Here is a 16,330-nt window from a genome sequence, read left to right on the forward strand (position 1 = left end):
TTATGTTCTTATGGTCTTATAGTCTTGAGTGGTGATGAAGCTCAACCATAGGACAGAATCAGCTTTTGAATCATCTCGTTGGTTTTGATGGTTTAGATTGTATGGCTGGCACTATTGCTTGTTCCAATTTTATTCAGACAAAAGGGAATTCAAATTTTGGAACCTGGAGCAACATTAAGTGCCCCGGATGAACCCAGCAAGTTAGGCAGTACCTGTTGAAGGAAATGGGGAGTTGATGTTTCTGTGTCTCAGTGCTAACTGTCTACTTCCCACCATAGGTGCTTCCTGAGCTGCTGGGTTTCTCCAGTGCCTCATGCTGGAACAAATTATTCCTTGACTCAGGAGTCAATGAAAGAATTATGACATTGTGATGGTCAGTCAGTTCACAGCATCTCTGCCATCTCCCTTAAATTTCCATTCACTTGGTCTTATTTTTCTTTACAGTTCTCATTCATGTTTTAATGTTTTAAAAATAATGTATCACCTACTCTGCTTTCATAATTATTAACAGTATGCTGTTGCCTCCTGATCACGTGTTGGCATGTGGCCAAGTGGTTAAGGCGTTTGTATAGTGATTTGAAGGTCGCTAATTTGAGCCTTGGCTGAGGCAGCGTGTTGTGTCCTTGAGCAAGGCACTTAACCACACATTGCTCTGCGACGACACCGGTGCCAAGCTGTATGGGTCCTAATGCCCTTCCCTTGGACAACATTGGTGGCGTGGAGAGGGGAGACTTGCAGCATGGGCAACTGCTGGTCTTCCATACAACCTTGCCCAGGCCTGCGCCCTGGAAACCTTCCAAGGCGCAAATCCATGGTCTCATGAGACTAACTGATGCCTATATATATATATATATATATATATATATATATATATATCCTCCTGAAGAAACCACTGATTAAACAAACTAATCTTCAGCTCTGTATGTTTTTGATGACTTTCTCAAATTTGTACTCTATGATTCACAATGTAACGGGAATAGTTTTCCTTGTTCACTTTATCATTGTAGAATGTTTTGATAATTGTAAAGTGCTGAAGTTACCTTTCTGTGTATGTTGACATCTTTATCACTTGTTTACCCTGGCATATCTGAAATTTCACTGCTGAGACACAAGAGTTGGTACTTGTCGCTGTTCAGATTTACTATCCTTCCTGAGAGATTTACAATCCTTATTCAGTAGGTATAAGCATTTACTGCAGGGGATCATCATTCAGAGTTACTGACTTGACCATTTTGCTCTAAAAGTAAGCCATTGGCTGACACAGTGTGCATCTCCTCATGGCAATTGCATTGCATTGAATCTTTAAATCTGTTGTTGTTTTTCATGATGACCACCACATTTTTGTCAGTTAAGACATGAAACAGTTAAGTTCAATTCACAAAAAAGATGTCTAGTATCACTTTTTAATGAATAAGGAGAGATGGTTGATTAGTCAGAGGCATGAGTAGAAGTCATAATAATCTGGTGACTATCCCTCTTCTGGGACCTACAGCAGCTGTCATGGGAATAGGAAGTGCTTCAATAATGCAGTATTTTTTATACTTTTCCAACACAAAACACTGAGGCTAACGTGTGTATATTATGTTAAGTGGTTAGAAATTGTAAATGTCAAAGTAATAAAACAATTCTAATTCTGAGCTCTTTGAAGTTTTAATTACTGTAACATTAACTCCTGGAAATATTTGATCTGTGCAAGTTATTATATTTGAATTCTTCCATGTCACGAACAAAAATATGAATCATATGATTTCTAGCCTGTGGTACTAAATACAAGTTGGTCTTGCTCATTTTTCCAAATTAACTGTAATTATTTAATATTCATTAACATTTTTTCAAATATTGAATACATTTTGTATTTTGACATTGTGAGAACTGAAGCTAAAAGACTTTAGTTGGACTAAATGTCTTCTTCCTGTAGAAATGTACTTAATGTGCAGGATGTTTTCTTCATTTTAAGAAGGATGTCTGTAAAGCTCATAAAATAATTTGTTGAGACACCGAAACTAAATAACATGTAATGGAGCAGATGGATTTTTGTAGGAAACAAAGTTTAATAGTCTAAGTTTTCACATTCAGTCTCCTTCAGTCCATTAGAATATTGGTAAAAACACTGAAATAGAATACTTTCACCATATTTACTTTGGTAAAAAATGCATCTAAAAACATATTATTTAACGTAAACTAGTATTGAAATAGAAATAAATGTGTGTTATTGGGCTGGCAATGAAATATATTTATAATGTTAAACGGTGCAATGTAAGCTATTCTATCTGTACTGTGATTGGTTGTTCAAAATCAATTTAAATACTATTCAAACTAACAAAAGGAAAAACCTTTTGAACTTACTACAAAGGTCAGAGCTGATCCTGTGCCCAGTCGTCATTTCCCTGAAATTCCAATATTCTGTGATTCCCCTTAGCTTAAATCTGTGCATCTGAGCCTTGAATGCTATCCATTGCTAGTGTATTACCAGTCCTCTAAAGCATATGACAGATTCATACCAGCACATGGTTGGCCTGTCAAGTTGCTTTGTTTTGGGATATTGTTCTGAAAACTTCAAATAGTACAGATAGTATGCAAAATGTGTCTGAAGCAAACATCCTTCATACAGAAACTGATGAAATGCTGAAGATACCAGAATTGACCTCCAAACACTAGTCCCACAGTATTTTAATTCATTTGTTATCTGAATAGATTAAGGGCAAAAAACAACGATTTTTCATTAATAATAACATAGTATTCTTGCATTCAATAATTAATGCATGATCTATAATGTATTTGCAAATATGCAATACTGAAATCATACCCCAAAGTTCACAAAGTTTAAAGTTCTAATTTTTTTTTATCAGAGTATGTATACCATGTCCCACCTTGAAATTCAGCTTCTTGTAGGCACTCACAAAACAATGCAACCCGTAAGAAACCAATAAGTCCAACAAGCATTCAATCTTCAAGAGAAGACAAATAATGAAAATAGTAAGAAGAGTAAACAAATAATGCATAGAAAATGAGCTACAGGGTGACAAAACTGAGATTACAGTCTGCGGAGTGACGAAAGTGAGTCTACAGACGGCAGAATGACAAGCATGAGTCCACAGGCAGTACAGTGACAAAAGTGGGATTACAGACAGCAGAGTGACAAAAGTGGGATTAGAGACTGCAGAGTGACAAAAGTAAATCTACGGACGGCAGAGTGACAAAGGGAAGTTACAGACTGCAAAGTGACAAAACGAGATTGCAGACTGCAGAGTGAGAAAAATGAAACAGCAGATGGCAGAGTGACAAGAGTGAGTCTACAGACTGCAGAGTGACGAAAGTGAGATTACAGACTCTTACAGTCTACTGAGTGACAAAAATGAGATTACAGTCTGCAGAGTGACAAAGCTGAGATTGCAGACTGCAGAGTGACAAAAGTGGGATGAGAGACTGCAGAGTGACAAAAGAGCGACTACAGGCTGCAGACTGACAAAAGTGAGTCTATAGACTGCAGAGTGACAAACGTGAGAGAACAGACTGCAGAGTGACACAAGTTAGATTACAGACTACAGAATGACAAAAGTGAGAGTACTGACTGCAGAGTGACAAAAGAGCGACTAGACTGCAGAGTGACATCAGTGAGATTACAGACTGTGGAGTGACAAAATTGAGACAACAGACTGCAGAGTGACAAAAGGAGATTATGGACTGCAGAGTGAGAAAAGTGAGATATCAGATGGCAGAATGACAAGAGTAAGATTACAGACTGCAGAGTCACAAAAGTGAGATTACAGACTGCAAGAGTGACAAAAGTGAGATTACAGACTGCAGAGTGACAAAAGGAGATTACAGACTGCAGAGTGACAAAAGGAGATTACAGACTGCAGAGTGAGAAAAGCGAAACAGCAGATGGCAGAGTGACAAGAGTGAGTCTACAGAATGCGGAGTGACAAAAGTGAGATTACAGACTGCAGTGACAAAAGGGAGATTACAGACTGCAGAGTGAGAAAAGAGCGACTACAGACTGCAGAGTGACAAAAGTGAGTCTATAGACTGCAGAGTGACAAACGTGAGACGACAGACTGCAGAATGACAAAATTGAGACAACAGACTGCAGAGTGACAAAAGTGAGATTACAGATTGCAGAGTGACAAAAGGAGATTATGGACTGCAGAGTGACAAAAGTGAGATTACAGACAGCAAAGTAACAAAAGGAGATTACAGACTGCAGAGTGACAAAAGTGAGTCCACAGACTGCAGAGTAACAAAAGGAGATTAGAGACTGCAGAGTGACAAAAGGAGATAATGGACTGCAGAGTGAGAAAAGTGAGTATCAGACGGCAGAATGACAAGCGTACGATTACAGACTGCAGTGACAAAATTGAGTGTACTGACTGCAAAGTGACAAAAGTGAGATTACAGTGTGCAGAGTAACAAAAGGAGATTATAGACTGCAGAGTGACAAACGTGAGTCAACACATGAAACTGGTTTTGGAGCCTGATGGCTGAGGGCATTAACTGCTCCCGAACCTATTGGCAGGGAAGCCAAGACTTCTGCCCCTTGAACCTGATGGTAAAAGCAAAAAGCAAGTGACACAGGCAAATAGGATGTGTCTCGGCAGTGGGGAATGGCTGGCACAGGGAAGAGTAGCAGTTTGTTTTCCACTTTGCTCTAATCTGGCTTGGCGCTTTAATGGGTGAAGTGTGATGCAGCTGAGCATGGATACACATTCTACTCTCTGGCCTCAATGCAATGTCTGCTTCTAGTGATGGCTGCCCCAGCGATAGCTATACCCGCGGTAGGTTCACTAAGTACATTTAATGTTAGGGAGATGTGTACAATATACATCCTGAAATTCTTTCTCGAAAACCTCGAGGTGCCCCAAAGAATAAATAGCAGTTCAATGTTAGAACCCCAAAGTCCCTCCTCGAGCTCCCCTTCCCCCCACACACAAGCAGCAGTAAAGCAATAACCCCACCCCCACCAGCAACAAAGCATCAGCGCCCTCCTTCAACACTCAAGCATACAGCAAAGCATCAATAAAGACACAGAGTTGCTGTACCCCAGAAACTGCTTATTCACCCGGTAATTCAACATACCATAGTCTCTCTCCCTAATAAGGGGAAAAAGGGGGTCAAATTTTGTACCCTTCAGGAGATCCTGAAACTTGGGCTATTCATCCTCACATGATCTTGGACCACACTTTATTACTTTTCTGTTTCTCCATTGGGAGGTGTGTCTTGAAGGCTGCTACTGCATAGCTGAAAGAGGAACTTCATCTCTTAAGTGATGATGCTGATGCAACACCAGAACTCCGATTGTGTTTATTTTTTCTTGTCATGCATCATCTGATACTGCATAGTAGCATTGTTTCGAGACATTACTGCACTGATTTAAAGTGTCTCCTGTTTTATATCCGTTATGATTCCCGGCTGGTGGTGTAGTGGCATCAGCGCTGGAGTTCGAATCCGGCCAGCTCCCTTGCACACTCTCCATCTGTGCTGGCATCTCTTAAGAAAAAACTCACCCGGCAGAAGGAAATGGTAAACCACTGCTGTAACTTGCCACGTACACGATTTCCCAATACGTCAGAGCAGCGTGGAAGGAAATCGTCCGCCAACTGGAAATTCCAGATGCGACATACCAACGATGATTCCTTGAGCCATTTTCCAAGCACTTGGTCACAATTGCTTGCTTGTACTAAAGCACCAAGCAGCACTTTTTATATTTATATTGCAATTAATTTATGACAAAATTGTGTAGATTAGCAATTCCTCCTGAGATTTAATCATATTTATTACCTATTTGATTCAATGTGATTTGCAGTTCCAAGAGACCATGGTGTCTCTAATTCTAAGCAGAATGCTAAAATGATGCAAATAGTGTTTTGGTAATCAAGGGTGTAAAAAACCTTGGATTTTATTACAATACTGTAAAATTTAAATCAGATTCTTTTACAAAAAGTAGCATCTTTCTGGAAATTATGGTTTCTCAGATGTATTTGATATGGAAGGAGGAGGTCACCTCATCCAGTAAATCTGTGCTAGCTCTCCCACATAACTCTGCTGATGTGTCCTTTTCCCATCTATGTCTCAATCCAAATGTGGATTATACATTGTGTAAGCATGTGTTTATTCTGCATTAACATCAGGAGACCACTGGAGGGTCTCAATAGTAAACACTGGTTTCCTTGTAAACCTTGCATATAAGGAAGCCAGTAGTCAGATTTTCTTTCTGAATATGGTAATTTCATCAGGGAATTGAGTGTGAACACTGAATTAGGCTGCTGCACCACTGGAATACGTGGGAATGATCATTCGGTGTGCAGCTCTTGCAACATTTGGAAGAGACATCAATTATTGTATATAAAAGAAGTATCATTTATTATATTTGGCTCCAGTTTTTATGTATTTATCCTGCTTGCTACTCTGCATACGATGTCCACAACATCGCGTAAAATTTGAGTTTTTATCCTGCCATAGCTCCGAGTCACTCCAGAGATTTGAGCTTAATTTCTAAGGAGACAGTTCAGTGCAGTACTGAGGCAAAGCTGCACAGTCAGCACCGAACCTGGTATAGCATTGAACCAGGGCTACTTTGCCTTCCTGGTGGCATGACACGTTCTCACAGCACTATTTTGAAGATGAGCTGGGAATTCTCTCTGCTGTCCTGGCATTATTTATGTCTTAATCAGCCACTTTTTAAAAACCAGCTTTTCTTAATTACACTTAAACAATGGTTCATTGGCTGATTCGAGATAACATGAAGTCATAATATAAGTGGAAGTTCTTCTCATCTCTGGTGAGAAAACATTATATGTTCTGATTTTATATGACAAGTTATCCTATGGGTTGAAATGTCATCTGTCAGCTTAATGGTTGGTGCTGGGTGCACGTATGATGGGAACAACCCTTGCAGGGATCATTGTCGCAGGCTGTAAGGGCACTTTTGCCAATAGAATGTTGATTGATTGCATCACTGGAATGGCAAAGGACAAAAGCTTTCATATTCTTCCTGACTGGGATACCTCAGTCAGTCCAGATTGGAATCAGCATCTCCAACACCATCACACTGAGCACGGGGGCCCCCCAGGGCTGTGTGCCCAGTCCACTGCTGTTCACTCTGCTGACCCACGACTGTGCTGCAACACACAGCTCGAACCACATCATCAAGTTTGCCGATGACAGGACTGTGGTGGGTCTCATCAGCAAGAGTGACGAGTCAGCATACGGAGAGGAGGTGCAGCGGCTAACAGACTGGTGCAGAGCCAACAGCCTGTCTCTGAATGTGAACAAAACAAAAGAGATGGTTGTTGACTTCAGGAGGACACAGAGCGACCACTCTCCACTGAACATCGATGATTCCTCTGTAGAGATCGTTAAGAGCACCGAATTTCTTGGTGTTCACCTGGCGCAGAATCTCACCTGGTCCCTCAACACCAGATCCATAGCAAAGAAAGCTCAGTAGCATCTCTACTTTCTGCGAAGGCTGAGAAAAGTCCATCTCCCACCCCCTATCCTCACCACATTCTACAGAGGTTGTATTGAGAGCATCCTGAGCAGCTGTATCACTGACTGGTTCGGAAATTGCACCATCTCAGATCGCAAGACCCTGCAGTGGATAGTGAGGTCAGCTGAGAAGATCATTGGGGTCTCTCTTCCCACCATTACAGACATTTACATCACACGCTGCATCCGCAAAGCAAACAGCATTATGAAGGACCCCACGTACCCCTCATACAAACTCTTCTCCCTCCTGCCATCTGGCAAAAGGCACCGAAGCATTCAGACTGTCACGACCAGACTATGCAAGAGTTTCTTCCCCCAAGCCATCAGACTCCTCAATACCCAGAGCCTGGACTGACACCAACCTACTGCTCTCTACTGTGCCTATTGTCTTGTTTATTATTTATTGTAATGCCTGCACTGTTTTGTGCACTTTATGCAGTCCTGGAAAGGTCTGTAGTCTAGTGTAGTTTTTGTGTTGTTTTACATAGTTCAGTGTAGTTTTTGTATTGCTTCATGTAGTACCATGGTCCTGAAAAACGTTGTCTCATTTTTACTGTGTACTCTACCAGCAGCTATGGTCAAAATGACAATAAAAAGTGACTTGACGACTTGACTTAACCTTTCCTTCATCTCAGCATTGTCTTTGTAACTTGAAGGGGTAATCAGAAGATAGGTGAACTGCAAAGTTATGAGATGGAAACAGCACAAAAGTGCAATGTTTTGACCTATCAACAGCTACTGTTGGTCCTCTTTCATTCCCCTGGGTCAGGCAGATAAATTGAAACCTACTTTAATGTTTCATTAATCTTGCAAATAACGATGAGTATGCTTCCTCTCTTGGTATCTTTACATTGTCTTTGTCCAGGAGATCAGTGTGATCTGATAATGCTGTGTGCAACATTTAACTTTACCACAGTCCTTTTACTAAAACTGAGTTGATAGTTTCTCACATTGTAGTTTTATGCCTGAAAGTGGCGCAATATGAGATTTGCATTGAACATTTACTGTTAATTGTCTTTCGTTGTGAGGCTGCTATTGTATTTTACTTTTTTACAGATGACTGTACTGAGACAACAGACTGCACACACACACAGGAAAACAGCTGCCGGTGAGGGTCCAGAAGATTTGCACATCTCAGAGAGCACAGAAGCTGCTCTGAAGACAACGTGGAAGGTAGCTCATTTTAGCAGTAATAACTTGGGCATAATCTATGATTTCATGTTTGAGCAAGTACACCCGATGTGCATGTTTGCTTCTGTTTCTCCAAGTGGTTGTAAAACTATGCGAAGTATCACTAATAGTTCATCATAGGCATGTTCACATGAATTTGTAATTAACTTGCCATGCAAAGATTTGCATCAATCATTTAAAAGTAAATCTCAAGGGAAACAAATTATAGTTGTTTAGTCAGCATAAGAATGAGCCCATGAAAGTTAACTATCAATGTTAAAAATGTCCAATTTTGGGTTCTCTGAAAGCTATCACAATGTCTATAGGGACAACTCAGCACTAATCAGTTTCAATGACTTTGTTTGCAGTAATCAATTTAGCCATTAATAGCGTGGTAATTTGTAGAATATAACATGTTAGGATTTAAATAAAATATGATTTTATAATAGGATTTGTGAAACACCAATAAATATATTCATTTTTCTTTCATTAGTGAAAATATTGAGGTTATGACAGAAAAGACTTTAATGTCACTTTCCAGATAATTTCCAATTCATGACTGACTTCCTTTGTTTGTTATGCTGTTCATAATATAAGAGTTTAAAGAAGCAGATCAAAATACCTTGTCCTTTCCTCCTAATTAGAAATTCTTCAAAAATTCCCTTATTGATGGGATTTGAAATAGTGCTCAATGCAAAGATAGAACATAAGGGAATTCATGTTAATTCCTTTTGCAGCAATGTATGTGTTCCTCCCTGCCCTTCAATACTAGAGGCTCTTGGACATTTGCATAGTTGTTCATTAGCAAAATAAATCGTAGGTCAAATAACACCAGAAAAAAAAACAGATGGCTCATTAAAATTATTGTATGTGTTCATGGAGCTATTTTTAAAAGGTACATAATGCTATAAAGTACCAAACCAGCCACAATAGACTAGAACTGAACCATATGTCTCCTTAGACAGCGTAGGCGGGAAATGAAGTTTAACCTGTCAGTTACATCTTATTATGACAAGAAAAATGGACTAGTGCAGTTTATATCTTAATTTCCCACGACAGCACTAACAGAACCATAGAACCATAGAAACTACGGCACAGAAACAGGCCCTTTGGCCCTTCTTGGCTGTGCCGAACCATTTTCTGCCTAGTCCCACTGACCTGCACATGGACCATATCCCTCCATACACCTCCCATCCATGTATCTGTCCAATTTATTCTTAAATGTTAAAAAAGAACCCGCATTTACCACCTCGTCTGGCAGCTCATTCCATACTCTCACCACTCTCTGTGTGAAGAAGCCCCCCCTAATGTTCCCTTTAAACTTTTCCCCCCTCACCCTTAACCCATGTCCTCTGGTTTTTTTCTCCCCTTGCCTCAGTGGAAAAAGCCTGCTTGCATTCACTCTATCTATACCCATCATAATTTTATATACCTCTATCAAATCTCCCCTCATTCTTCTACGCTCCAGGGAATAAAGTCCTAACCTATTCAACCTTTCTATGTAACTGATTTTCTCAAGTCCCGGCAACATCCTTGTAAACCTTCTCTGCACTCTTTCAACCTTATTTATATCCTTCCTGTAATTTGGTGACCAAAACTGAACACAATACTCCAGATTCGGCCTCACCAATGCCTTATACAACCTCATCATAACATTCCAGCTGTTATACTCAATACTTCGATTAATAAAGGCCAATGTACCAAAAGCTCTCTTTACGACCCTATCTACCTGTGACGACACTTTTAGGGAATTTTGTATCTGTATTCCCAGATCCCTCTGCTCCACTGCACTCCTCGGTGCCTTACCATTAACCCTGTATGTTCTACCTTGGTTTGTCCTTCCAATGTGCAATACCTCACACTTGTCAGTATTAAACTCGATCTGCCATTTTTCAGCCCATTTTTCCAGCTGGTCCAAGTCCCTTGGCTCTGAAAACCTTCCTCACTGTCTACTACACCTCCAATCTTTGTATCATCAGCAAACTTGCTGATCCAATTTACCACATTATCATCCAGATCATTGATATAGATGACAAATAACAATGGACCCAGCACTGATCCCTGTGACACACCACTAGTCACAGGCCTCCACTCAGAGAAGCAATTCTCTACCACCACTCTCTGGCTTCTTCCATCGAGCCAATGTCTAATCCAATTTACCACCTCTCCATGTATACCTAGCGACTGAATTTTCCTAACTAACCTCCCATGCGGGACCTTGTCAAAGGCCTTACTGAAGTCCATATAGACAATATCCACTGCCTTCCCTTCATCCACTTTCCTGGTAACCTCCTCGAAAAACTCCAACAGATTGGTCAGACATGACCTACCACGCACAAAGCCATGTTGACTCTCCCTATTAAGCCCCTGTCTATCCAAATGCTTGTAGATTCTGTCTCTTAGTACTCCCTCCAATAACTTACCTACTACTGACGTTAAACTCACCGGCCTATAATTTCCCGGATTACTTTTCGATCCTTTTTTAAACAACGGAACAACATGAGCCACTCTCCAATCCTCCAGCACTTCACCCGTAGACAGCGACATTTTAAATATTTCTGCCAGGGCCCCTGCAATTTCAACACTAGTCTCCTTCAAGGTCCGAGGGAACACTCTGTCAGGTCCCGGGGATTTATCCACTCTAATTTTCCTCAAGACAGCAAGCACCTCCTCCTTTTCAATCTGTACAGTTTCCATGGTCTCACTACTTGACTCCCTCAATTCCATAGATTTCATGCCAGCTTCCTTAGTAAATACAGACGCAAAAAACCTATTTAAGATCTCCCCCATTTCCTTTGGTTCCGCACAAAGCCGACCACTCTGATCTTCAAGAGGACCAATTTTATCCCTTACAATCCTTTTGCTCTTAATATACTTGTAAAAGCTCTTTGGATTATCCTTCACTTTGACTGCCAAGGCAACCTCATGTATTCTTTCAGCCCTCCTGATTTCTTTCTTAAGTATTTTCTTGCACTTCTTATACTCCTCAAGCACCTGATTTACCCCCTGTTTCCTATACATTTCATACAACTCCCTCTTCTTCTTTATCAGAGTTGCAATATCCCTTGAGAACCAAGGTTCCTTATTCCTATTCAATTTGCCTTTAATCCTGACAGGAACATACAAATTCTGCACTCTCAAAATTTCCCCTTTGAAGGCCTCCCACCTACCAATCACATCTTTGCCAGAGAACAACCTGTCCCAATCCATGCTTTTTAGACCCTTTCTCATTTCTTCAAATTTGGCCTTCTTCCAGTTCAGAACCTCAACCAGTTCAATATTAGAAAACTTCTATTTTATAAGATGCATGGAGCTCTTCTTATGTAATAGGTCGGGAAGACAAAAAAAAGTGCTGTATATAAATGCTTGAATAAACAACTTTGACATCTGAACAAAATACTTTGAAATGGCACAGGTTATTGGATGCAGAGAGGAGAAAGATAAGCAGGATAGGTACAAATAAATTTTCATTTCATTTATTAAATTAAATTTTGCTTATAAATATGTGGTATAGTTGATCATTTTCTCTTGTAATTCCTTATAACCATTTTCACAATCTTGTGTTCTTACTCTTTAGTGTTGCAAAGCTAAAATCAAGAGACTTTGTTGTTAACAAATGTCAAAACTTTTAAGGATGGCCTTCACTCGATCAAACTCAATAGCCAGTGGTCTTAATTCACTTACAGTGAGTGATTTTAATTCACTCCACATCACACATTTACAATGCAATTATTAACTAATTACTCTGAAAATGTACATGTTGTTCTTCCATGGGTAAAGAATGTGTGCAGCTATTGTACTTATCAATGTGTTATTGATGTTTCCAGAGCCTGTAAGGACTGTTAATACGCAATGAGATACTGAAATGATATTCATTAAATGTCTTAAAGTCTGTATTTTTTTTAGTTTTATACTCATTCACATTGCAGTTAACAATAATATTTGGGCCTAAATTGACTTGAATTATATTCATTTAATTGATATTAAATTATCAAAATATCCAAAGCAAAATATTACTTATAAGCAAATATTTATAAATACTGTACTGCCTCTTGTATTTTCTTTCATTTTCTTTTCTGTACTCTTTTTCCCATACTCATTTAAATTTAGTTTGTCATTATAAATTTCTATACCATCCAAATATTTATTTAGGTATTTTATCTGGTTTCGAGGGTTTCTCATTTTCACAGCTTTATTCCTTTACAACTACCAGCATCCATTTTACAGACATGGGGGACTGTATATTGATATAATTGTATAGATATGCAAATATTGTTGGATTTTCACCATATTTCCACATGCATATGGGTTGGTTTCCTACCCACTAAACCCATGGATTCTGTGAATCCCTGTGCTGACTTCACAGGAATGATGAGTTTAGTTGTTTATATGTTTGAATGTTATTTTAAACAAAGAAGAGCAGCTGCCAGTGTGCATTTTGTCAATACCGCCATAGCTCAACGTTGCCTCAGTGAGTAAATTCTCCCGCAGCGCTTGGAGCACTTCTGGTCAGTTGCACTATGGTGGCAGTCAGGGGATTGCAGTGTTTCTTGTGTTGTATTCAGTTCATAATAAAGCAAATTAGACAGCCTGTTCAAGTTGTAAAAACAGCTAGAGCATTGAAAATCTTTCCTGTTCTCTCTGCAGATTTATCTGTGCTTTCACAAAGTTTCACACACAGCTCTTTCTTTCTGATGTTCTTTAGTGTGCTTTTCCATGATTGGTTATCTTTTCCTTTCTTTCTCCACTCTGGTGAATTTGTTCCACTTTCGAATTAATTCATAGCACCTTATTCATTTTCAAATCCTGATGAAATGACAGACTAGCATTTATTGTGAAATTGCTTCTGTCAGTCTGCCATAGATCTCATCATTGAACAGTGGTTGGTAGACATTTGCAACATTCTATGCAGTTCAAACACTGTCATTAAAAATAGATCATAGACTTATTCAATACATATTCGTCAGATGTGAAAATATAACTGTGAGGACAGACTTGGGACAGTAGCTCCACTTGTACAACAGGAAAATAAAAATTACATTATAGACTTATAACAAAAGGGGAATGTAACCAATAGGATTGGCAAACAACAGGAATTCTGCAGATGCTGGAAATTCAAGCAACACACATCAAAGTTGCTGGTGAACGCAGCAGGCCAGGCAGCATCTCTAGGAAGAGGTACAGTCGATGTTTCAGGCCGAGACCCTTCGTCAGGACTAACTGAAGGAAGAGTTAGTAAGAGATTTGAAAGTGAGAGGGGGAAGGGGAGATCCAAAATGATAGGAGAAGACAGGAGGGGGAAGGATGAAGCCAAGAGCTGGACAGGTGATTAGCAAAGGGGATATGAGAGGATTATGGGACAGGAGGTCCGGGGAGAAAGACAAGGGTGGGGGGGAACCCAGAGGATGGGCAAAGGGTATAGTCAGAGGGACAGAGGGAGAAAAAGGAGAGTGAGAGAAAGAATGTGTGTATATAAATAACAGATGGGGTACGAGGGGGAGGTGGGGCATTAGCGGAAGTTAGAGAAGTCGATGTTCATGCCATCAGGTTGGAGGCTACCCAGACGGAATATAAGGTGCTGTTCCTCCATAGGATTGGCACACCTGGCGCCAGCGTAGATTCGATAGTCCGAGTGACCTCTATCCATTTAAGGCCTCATTAAGTTGAAAAGAGTACAAAGAAGGTTAATGAGTATGTTGTCAGGACTCCAAGGCCTGAGTCATAGGGAGAGGTTGAGCAGGCTAGAACTTTATCCCTGGAATCGTATTCTAAAGTTCAAAGTACATTTATTATCAAAGTATGTATACGTTATACAACCTTGAGATTAGTCTCCCAACACGAGTCACAAAACAAAGAAACCCCAAAAGAACCCATATAAAAATAAGACTGTCAAACAGCCAGTGTGCAGAGAGAAGAAAAAACAGATCATGCAAACGCTAAAGGTAAGCAAATAGTGTTCAGAACAAAAGTGAATCTATAGACACAAAGCCCAGAGTAGCCGGAGCAGCCACAGCTTCAGGCTCAGTTCGTGTACAACCGAATAAACATCATGGAGCCCTCAGACACAGAGCCCAGAACAGGCCACAGCCTAAGCCTCAGTTCGTGTAGAGCCGAGTAAATGTCACAGAGCCCTCAGGCACAGAGCCCAGAGCAGCCACAGCCTCAGGCTCAGTTCATGTAGAGCTGAGTAAACATCATGGGAGACATCCCACCTCTCCTGGAAGTTCCGGGAGTCTCCCGCATATTGATAGCCGCTCCCTGACACCCGCAAATTATATATAATATTGTATACAATATCTTGGAAATCGACTTTTTTGAGAGGGAGAGGAAGAGGAAGAGCGAGAGTGAGAGAGAGCATCCTGATTGGTCTCTCTTCATGTTAAGTAGACCTATCAGTTTTCTCTGTGGGCAGGCTTTACAGTCGACCTCAAAAGTAATGACAGTATTGCTTGCTGCACCGTTTGCAACAGTGACTTTTCTATTGCCCATGGTGGGTTAAAATGTAAAAGACATGTTGAGGTGAGTTTAACAGTTGTCATTCGTTCATTAGCATAGCTAATGTTATTTAAACTAGCTGGCTGGCTGCTAAGGAGCTACGCTATTGATGTCCTACATGATGAGGCCAACCTCCCTGTAGACTTGCTTAAAGTTGTGATAGAATAAAAAAATGACTCCATGATAATATAATATAATATAAGTACATATTTTAATGTCATATTTTCTGCATATACCCAACTTGGTTTACAGATTAGATAAAATCACAAAACAAGGTATTACATACACCCTTGGAGGTCAACTGGGGGGGTGGGGAGGATATGGGGTTGCGGGGGGCGGGGGTACTACCTCCCTGAAATGAGTTTTTGCAGGGTGGAATGTCTGTCATGGAGTCCTCAGACACAGAGCCTGGAACAGGCCTCAGGCTCAGTTCGTGTAGAGCTAAGTAAACATCATGGAGCCCTCAGACACAGAGCCCGGAGCAGGCCTCAGGCTCAGTTCAGCACAGAGCCACATAAATGTCACAGAGTCCTCAGACATGGAGCCTGGAGCAACTAGGGCAGGCTACAGCCTCAGGCTTAGTTCAGATGAGTAAATGTTGTGGACCGGTGAATAGAACCGGCCCAACCCTCACCTCTGATCCTGACACTCTGCCTTTTCAATCCATCTGGTCCTGTGTTTAAATTGTCAAAACATCAGGTTGTTCCTTGCACTAGAACCTGGGCCCTGTCACATCGATGTATACTGGGCCTGGATGCTGCCACCATGTTTCGATCTGTACTCGACCTTTCCGAATCGGCCTGGCGTCTAGATTGAACAAACCTCACACTCCATTTTGGTGGACGGGCCTTGAGTCTGCATCTCCTCCACTCTGACTTCACTGTGCTCTGCTCACCCCAGCATTGCCATGCGTATGCCCCGACTTTGCCTCACACCAGCATGCTTCCATCCTTGACTCAACCTCGCTTTAGCACACCTCTCATAAATTTTACCAGAAACACCAGTATTTAACCATTTAATCAGCAGTTGGTGCCTGCATCAAGTGTGTGTAGGTCCCAAGCATACTGACATATTTGAAGTTATGCATTGAAAGCAATGTTTGGATCTGTGCGGTTTCTAACTGGTGCAGCACCTTAGTGCCTTAGGCCCTGTATATTTAGATGAGGTTTATTGAACTGCA

General features: G+C 40.6%; 1 protein-coding gene across 1 annotated transcript in view; it reads left to right on the forward strand.

Annotated features, from left to right (window-relative positions):
* ppfia4 (PTPRF interacting protein alpha 4) overlaps window positions 1–16,330 on the forward strand; it is a 747,438-nt gene that overhangs the window by 619,417 nt on the left and 111,691 nt on the right. The window contains exon 5 of the mRNA XM_072277740.1: window positions 8,542–8,658. Within this exon, the coding sequence (XP_072133841.1) occupies window positions 8,542–8,658 (117 nt within the window). The remainder of the gene's footprint in view (window positions 1–8,541; window positions 8,659–16,330) is intronic.

This window comes from Mobula birostris, chromosome 14, assembly GCF_030028105.1.
Source record: "Mobula birostris isolate sMobBir1 chromosome 14, sMobBir1.hap1, whole genome shotgun sequence".
Lineage (NCBI taxonomy): Eukaryota > Metazoa > Chordata > Chondrichthyes > Myliobatiformes > Myliobatidae > Mobula > Mobula birostris.